Source organism: Peromyscus californicus, unplaced genomic scaffold (assembly GCF_007827085.1).
Source record: "Peromyscus californicus insignis strain IS unplaced genomic scaffold, ASM782708v3 Scaffold_5__1_contigs__length_169319896, whole genome shotgun sequence".
Lineage (NCBI taxonomy): Eukaryota > Metazoa > Chordata > Mammalia > Rodentia > Cricetidae > Peromyscus > Peromyscus californicus.
Window position 1 is genome coordinate 38562285 of NW_026294573.1, and position 8319 is coordinate 38570603.

At 56.7% G+C, this 8319-nt stretch overlaps 1 protein-coding gene across 1 annotated transcript; it reads left to right on the forward strand.

The window, feature by feature from the left end:
- The first annotated feature begins 842 nt into the window (after positions 1–842).
- On the forward strand, positions 843–4181 carry Foxd2 (forkhead box D2). The gene has a single exon (XM_052718238.1). The coding sequence runs from the start codon at positions 1654–1656 to the stop codon at positions 3130–3132; it is 1479 nt and encodes a 492-aa protein (XP_052574198.1). The 5' UTR covers positions 843–1653; the 3' UTR covers positions 3133–4181.
- The last annotated feature ends 4138 nt before the right edge of the window (positions 4182–8319 follow it).

Below are 8319 nucleotides of genomic sequence, written 5' to 3' on the forward strand. Positions count from 1 at the left end.
ATTTTACTTTAGAGGAAGAAACAGGCAAAGAGGTTAAGAAAATTAGCCAGGTGATACAAGGGGTAACCGGTGAAGCCAAATTTGGGGTCCTAGCAGTTTAACTCCTCTGGCCCTGCTCTTAACTGTGGTACAAACCAGGAAGGTTGGACTCTGAAGGGAAATTACCTAACTAGGGTCATAGAGGCTTTGGACTATGGGGCGCAGCAGGGACTGAAGCCTCCTATGACAGAGCCTTGGCCACTGCGCGGCGCTGTTGGGGCAACAGTCAGCCCTCTGCGCAGTTCTTATCCTCACCTCATCCAATCCCTTCCAGCCCCCAGAGGTTGAAATGGGCTTACTATAAACTGGAGCGATTGTTTCTGGGTCCCAGAGGAAGAATAGGGAAGAGGCTTAACGAGATGGGCAGGAATCCGGCTGGTAGAAAGCGCACACTGGACCAACTTTCTGTGCAAAAGGTCCCAAGATAAAAAGGCAACGCTGGCCCAGGGCTGAGGTTAAATTTCACTGGGGGGAGGTCTCTGTGGGAGTTCTGTTGTAAGACCTCTCTAAATCCAGAAAGTAAGAGCGGGATTGTCAGACTCAGGGACAAACATCCAGGCAAACGCAGTTTCTGCAGGAAATGAAGACAGATTCACAGAGGTCAAGAGAGATGATTACAAAGATTGAGATGCTAAGACGGAAAAATCGAGCCAGGCAAACCCGAGCTAAGGACTATCGGCGTCTGCGGAGACCAGTCACTAAGGGGAGCGGGAGCAGGCAGTGCTCTCCTTGGGTCTTCCCGGGGACAGTGGCAGAGCCGAGGCCTTGGAGGGGAAAGAGGACCACAGCAGAAATTTCTCACCTCTCCGAGTCGGATCTGCCGGCGCCAAGTTTGCTCCTCCAGATCACTCTCTCCTCCAGCCTGCTGGAAACCCCTGGGACTCTAGAAGGTCCTTATCCGCAGCGTCTGTCTGGGCGTCTCGGCTCACTCGCGATCCGTCGGCGCTTCTGCCCGGGTGGCCTGGGCGCCGCCTTGGGGAGATGAAGGGAGGAGGTCCGTAGCCACCGCCACCAGCTGCGCCAGCTTATGCCTTTAACTCCCAGCGGCTGAGAGCACTGAAGGCTGTGGCTCCAGGGGACCAGGGGTTTGCGGGAGCTGCGAAGAGAAGGATGACCCGCCTCCAGCCACGGGAGTCTAGCTCCCGCCACCGCGGCAGTTTGTTCCCGCCGGGCCAGGGTGCCGAGGACCTCTGCCCGCCCCCTTCCTCCCCGCCCCACCCTGCCCAGGGAGCTCCGCCCCGGGCCCACGGTTCTTCCGCCTTAGGCGGCCACCAGGCGGGAGGGACTAATCTCCTGAAGCCCCACTTCTGTCTCTAGGGGCCCAGGGGCCCAGATTCGACCGGGTAACGGGTGGCTTCACCGTTCTCCCCCTGTGCCCTGCTTACTGGTCCCGGGGCAGCACAGGTTGGGTGCGCCCTGCAGGGTGAGAGTCGTGGAGTCTCAACACCAGGGGGCGCTGAGGAGCTGGGGGACACCCCTCCCTGTCCGCCTCGGTCCCCCGCCCCCTCCCCGCCCGCGCGCAAAACACACTCCTCCGAGAGGCAGCGCGGCGGAGCCGGAGCCGCGGCCCGAGCGGAGCCGGAGAGCGGCGGCGGCGGCGGCGGCGGCGGCACCATGACCCTGGGCAGCTGCTGCTGCGAGATCATGTCCTCCGAGAGCTCCCCGGCCGCGCTGTCTGAGCCGGACGCAGACATAGACGTGGTGGGCGGCGGCAGCGGTGGGGGGGAGCTCACAGCCCGCTCCGGGCTCCGCGCCCCCCGGGACGTGCTCCCGCACGGCCACGAGCCTCCCCCGGAGGAAGCCGAGGCGGACGTAGCGGAGGACGAGGAGGAGTCAGGAGGTTGTTCGGACTGCGAGCCCCGCGCTCTAGCGCCCCGGGGGGCGGCGGCCGCAGCGGGAAGCCCGGGGCCCGGCGTGCAGGCAGCCCGCGGCGCAGCGGGGCCAGGGCCGGGACCCGGGCCGCCGTCGGGGGGCGCGGCAACGCGGAGCCCGTTGGTGAAACCACCGTATTCGTACATCGCGCTCATCACCATGGCCATCCTGCAGAGCCCCAAGAAGCGCCTGACGCTGAGCGAGATCTGCGAGTTCATCAGCGGCCGCTTCCCCTACTACCGGGAGAAGTTCCCTGCTTGGCAGAACAGCATCCGCCACAACCTCTCCCTCAACGACTGCTTCGTTAAGATCCCCCGCGAGCCGGGCAATCCGGGCAAGGGCAACTACTGGACGCTCGACCCGGAGTCGGCCGACATGTTCGACAACGGCAGCTTCCTGAGGCGCCGCAAGCGCTTCAAGCGGCAGCCGCTGCCGCCGCCGCATCCACACCCGCATCCTCACCCGGAGCTGCTACTGCGTGGCGGGGCTGCCGCGGCCGGGGACCCTGGCGCCTTCCTCCCGGGTTTCGCCGCTTACGGCGCCTACGGCTATGGCTACGGGCTGGCACTCCCGGCCTACGGCGCACCCCCACCGGGCCCGGCCCCACACCCGCATCCACACCCGCACGCCTTCGCCTTTGCCGCCACCGCGCCTTGCCAGCTGTCAGTTCCCCCGGGCCGCGCCGCTGCGCCTCCACCCGGACCTCCGACGGCCTCGGTGTTCGCCGGCACGGCCTCGGCGCCGGCCCCTGCTCCTGCCCCGGGATCTGGCCCAGGCCCCGCAGGGCTGCCCGCCTTCCTAGGCGCAGAGCTGGGCTGCGCCAAGGCTTTCTACCCCGCGTCCCTGAGTCCTCCCGCAGCTGGTACAGCAGCCAGCCTGTCCACTGCACTCCTGCGCCAGGGCCTCAAGACGGACGCTGGCGGTGGTGCGGGTGGCGGGGGAGCAGGGGCAGGCCAGAGGCCTTCCTTCTCTATAGACCACATCATGGGCCACGGTGGTGGCGGTGCCGCACCCCCGGGCAGCGGCGAAGGTTCCCCGGGATCGCCATTCGCGGCAGCCGCGGGTCCTGGGGGTCAAGCCCAAGTCTTGGCCATGCTGACTGCCCCGGCCCTGGCTCCAGTGGCAGGCCATATCCGCCTCTCGCACCCGGGGGACGCGCTCCTGTCTTCAGGGTCCTCGTTTGCCGGCAAAGTCGCCGGGCTCAGTGGCTGCCACTTTTGACCGCAGCGGGCTCGGGGCCAATTAGGCCCTTACTCCTTAACCTCTCTGGGGAGCTCGGCCGGTCCCAGCGGAATTCAGGGAGTCTATTTATGAAGAGTCTCCAGACCTAGGCCGGCCTGCGTGATCAGGCACTTCAAGCTCCCCGCTCAGAATGTCACCCGGACAGTTGGGACGAAGCGGGCTCAGCGGCTCTGGGCGAGGCCCGGGTCTACGCAATAGGTTTAAAGCGGAGGTCCCTTTTCTGTTTGAGCAGCAAACAGAACCTTCGCATTTTCTTGCCTCTGCGTCTCTCACAGTCGGAGAAGAATGCTTTGGCGGAGATATGCTTGTCGGTCGATGGATCCCGCCAGAAACACCTAAGGCTTGAAAAGTCCCCTGCCCCCCACCCCATTCCTTTCCTCAACTTTGAGACCCCGCTTATCCAATATTATAATTTAAAGACATCTGTTGTCTGCTTTGTGCTTAAGAGAAAAATTGAAAACAAATTTTGTTCCTTGTGCTGTTCTTCAAGGAAGCGGGTTTTCTCCAAGCCTAAGGCAGTGTCTACACAGTCGGGAAGCTAAGAGGAAAAGTGAAACGGGGGTCTCCATAATCCTTGAAGAAGCCGCAGAGTCCATTCCCCCGAAGAAAATGTTTTTTTTTCCCCCCTCTGGTGTTTGGTTGCTTTTTAAGGAGTTCCCTCTGGCCTTTCCCGTGGTCCATAGGCCCAGCCATGCAGGACTAGCAGCCCTCTTGGCCTTCTGCTCTGCCCCAGGCCCTGTGATATTTATTGTAGTTAAAGGCAATGAATTTGGGTGGAGAAGAGGTTCTGGAGAGGTGGGAATTGGGTGGGCAAGGGCACAGAGCTGTGGCAGGGGATCTTATAGTTATGTGTAAATATCTGTACAGTGGGCTGTCCCTGCGTTCTCTGTCCACTGGTGAGCATTGATTTAGACTTCTCCACTTAGTGGAGACTCTGTGAAATTGTCTGATGGTCTGTGCGGAAGAAAAGAAAACTGTCTCCCTCTCCCTTTTCATTGGTGTCAACTGAATAAATGTATGTGAACTTAGCAGTTGCCGGCTCAGCCTGCTTGCCTGTCCCCCCCCTTGTCCTTGTCAGGGCTCTCACACAAGACCTCAGTCTCCCCAGCAGAGGGAGAGGGAGCTAGTCAGATGGCGGAGGAGGGGAGCTCTGCACACTGCTGTGGCCTTCTGCTTCTGCTGGGGCCAGGTCTCTGGAAGCCTCTGACCACTCCAGCACTTTCATTTTCGCTCTGGTACAAGGAAGGGCAAAAGCCTGGGGCAGGGCAGAGGGATTCTGTTCCTACCTCACCAGAGGAGTCTCAACCTTCTTCTAGTTCAGATGTGAGTGTGGCCTGGACAGACGGGAGTGCTCAGTACTGGAGCGCTATGGTCACTGAGTACAACTCTGTGTCTCTTGGAGCATATTTTGTATGCCTCTGTGTTTCTGTGTGTGCAGGGGCCTTTTATGGAGCTCTTGGTGGTTTGTTTTTGTGTTTGTCTTGGTCGTCCTGTGTATTCCAGGGATGTCTGTGCTTTTAGTTCCGTGTGTGTCCACGAATATGTGCTAGGACTATCAGTCACTGTCTGTCTTTAATAGGAGAGCATTTCTTTTTGCCCCCTAGAGGGCCTTTAGAACCCCCACTCCCACACACGTTTGACAGTGGAAGGCTTTATTTAGGGACTCTCCAAATTGAATTAGAAACCTCACCCAGCTTGAGTGAGCTAGAGGATCAACTGATCAACTAAAGATCGAGTGGGGGTTCACTCTGCGAGGGCAAAGGCCTTGGTTCCTGGAGCCATGTTCATAGCCAGAAGCTACAGCCTGAGCACAAATCTTCTCCTCTGGTTAAGACCATCCATAGTACACTGGACCTGCAGCCCTCTGCCTGGTGCGTGGGATTCCCAAGAGCCAGATTTGCAGACAGCAGGGGTGAGGGCGATACTTTCAGTGGGGCAAAGATGGTTACTCCTTTTTTCAGTACATCCCTCTGAGATCATAGGAGAGATGTATGCAAGGGCAGGAAGAGGAAGTTCATTCAGCCTCTACAGAAAACTCACCCAGGTCGGGACAAGGGCTGGAAGGCAAATGACAGAGAAGAAGACAGTCGTGTCAGAGGCCCAGATGGGAAGAACTTGAGGGTGTGGACAAAAGGAGTTACCCAAAACTCCTTAGCATCCCACAGCTGGCGATGGCTGAAAAAGAAGGTGTAAGAAAGAAGTCCTGCATTGGGTGGGAGTGGAGAGAGCACTGGAGCTGGGGAAGGACACTGAGGCATCTCGGTTCCCCCTCACTAAAGGTGGAGAGACTAGGCTGAACATCGTTCCTCTGCCCAGAGGCCAAGGGTCCCTCTCCCCATCTCTGAGAGACTAAGGGATTTGCGGGGGGTGGGGGGGGGTAGTAAATGCACTGGGCTACCTTTCCACCACCATTTTATCAAATAGTCTAGAAGTAAGATTAGGTTCAGTGATCTGGAGTGGGAAATATTTGCCAGTACTGGGTAATGGTCTCTGACTGGTGGCTTCCCTCACTTCCATTGCTCCAAATTTGATGATCTCGGTTTCGTTTCTTTTTACTTGAGGAGGGGGTGTGTGAGACCTGACACAAATCCATGAACATGTTTAGATGTGCATGCTGGAGAGTCTTTTTGCTCAAAAAAGCACCTTTCAACTTCTTGATTTCCTTTGCCGTGAATATTAAATATAGATATTAGTTTGGAATATTAGATTTCATATATTACTTTAAAGTTTTGAGTCAAAGACTTTATCAGTTGGATTTTTCTCTGTCTCGAAGAGGTCAGACAGAATTCGTGTTGGATGGTAGATAGGTAGGTGAGCTATGGCTGTAACTCACTATTACTTATAGGGGAAGAGGAAGATTCTTCTGGATGAATTGTTATCTCTCTTGGTGTGTGTGTGTGTGTGTGTGTGTGTGTGTGTGTGTGTGTGTGTGTGTGTTTCTTGCTTAGTGTCTATGTGCACCAATAGTATGGGGTTGCAGATAAGGATGAAATGATTAAGAGTTTTCTAGGGCTCTTGGAGCCCCAAAGATACCTTCTACTCAGACTCTAGTTTCCCAATGAATCAACAAGGCCAAGTCTGGTCCAGAGAAACCACCCATGCTTAGCTGGCAGTCCTGGAGAAGGTTCCAGATGCTAAAAGCTAGGGAGAAGAGGAGGTATTTGAAATTTTGGCTCCGTTGGGTTGTGTTAAGAGCTTGGCTGTTGGAGCCGGGAACTGGAATGCAAGAAGGGTGTAGTTGAGGGATTTGTGTGATAGAATCCTCCTGGCTTGCCTTGTAGTCTGGATGTGCTCAGCCACTGAGTCTTTCCCGATCTGCGGGTGCCTAGGGCTGCTGTGGGCTCAATTAGGGGCCCAGCGTCCTGGGAGGTGAAACAGGTCTTCCCATTTGAATGGCTCCCTAGGCTTCCCTCCCTACTTGGGTAGAGAGAGGCAGCTGAGGTCTGTCGCCCCATAGGCAGCAACAATTGGTGACAATAATAAGAAAATATCCAGGGCACACCTTGATCTCTCCAAGGTGAGAAAAAAAAAAAAAAAAAAAAAAGGTAAAAAATCAGCCTGAGGTTCAGAGAGTGCTGTTGAGAGCGGGCAGTTTAAAGGGGAAGAAAATTGGCGAATTTCACTGGTCAATTTCACTTCATTTCGTTCAATTTCGTTCAATTTCATTCCTTTTCATCCGGCGCCGGGAGGCCCGAGGCCATAAGAAGGGGGAGGGGGGTCTTTCCGGGCGGAATTTCTCCCTCTTGCAGATTTACTTTCTACAGCTGTGAAGAACAGTCTTGGTTCTCCAACTTTGACACGCGTTTTTCAGCGGCGACTAAGGGCAGACATTTTATTTTATCGACCAGTATTTGGTTTGAGTGATCGAGGCCCGTCGGCGAGCCTGCTGGCCACTCTCTGTTGCAACCCAATTAAAGCGGTTAATTCTTTTCACCGCGTATTCCTCCCCATCTTTCTTTCTTTCTTTCTTTCTCTAGGGGCTCCCCCAGACCACCCAGGAGCGGGAGTTGGAGGGGGACATTTCCCCTCCCTATCCAATTTGTTCTCGCCACAGCAGGCGCGTCTTCGTGGTTACAAAGCGCCTTTCCCTCCCCGATGACTTTTTTCCCCTTTTCAAAAACACTTCTACCTCCACCCTCCCCTTCAACTACCAACCCTCCGCGACCCCCGCCTCCTCCCTCTGCGCTCGGGTTTATTTAAACTTCGCCTCCTCCAGTGCCGCCGTAGCGCTCACTCAATGAAGTTGAAGGCTCGGTGAGCCGAGGTGAAGAGGGTTTGGAATCTGTTGAAAGGGGCGTTTTGTGACACTGATTGGGGCGGGGGTGGGGACAGTCCAGAAAGGACAATGACCGACTAGGCTGGTTTCCCTGCGCCCAGGGTCAGGCGAATAAAGGCGCCGCCGCAGTTTAAACCACGGTCCCTGCAAGAGAAAGAGAGAAAAGATTTGGAGTGCGGAGCGTGCCTCCTAAGCTTGCGGCTTAGGAAGCAGTGGGAGGAGGCAGTGCGCCCTAGGTCTTCACGGACAGGATTCGGAGTTTCCTCCCAACCCTGCGCTTTCCACGGAAGAGAGGCGAGGAGAGTGGGTTTGTGCCTGAATTATTTCCATGCATAGTTCAAAGGTTGTTTAGGCTGGGGCCTGGGGGAGGCATCCGGGAGTGCCAACCAGGACGATGAAACCCAGCCCATACTTGTCCTGGGATTGGCGCTATGAGGTTTCTGGAGAGATAGGGGCTTAAAGGTGGGCAAGGGTGGGTGGGAGAATTCAGTCCCTTAAGCTTTTAAAGATCAGAGTGTTTGAGAACAAACAGATGATTGGAGTTTTGGAGCGAGCACTTCTGACTTTTTTAAGGTTGGTATGGATGCGCACCAACACCAACGGAGAGCTCTGTAGGGAAGACAGAGGTTCCGGGCTCTGGTTTTGAGAACGAATGTTTCCGCGGGCTGGAGGGCGCGCCGCGCCGTGGGGCGGAGCGGGCACCGCCTCTTTCCAGCCCGCCCGGCGCTGCGACACCACCACAGCCCCGCTAGACTTGAGAAGGCTCGGGTCGGCGCGGGAAGGAAGGCTTCCACCCTGCGCTCTGCTGCTGGTGTCGATGCAACATCCTTAGGGTTGTTTCCCACCCGCGTTGGGCTCCGCGCTCTGTGTCCTGGGTCCCTGCCGAGCGT

Excerpts from the sequence above, each read along its gene's own strand:
- Foxd2 (XM_052718238.1), top strand. The coding sequence starts at position 1,654 with ATGACCCTGGGCAGCTGCTGCTGCGAGATCATGTCCTCCGAGAGCTCC.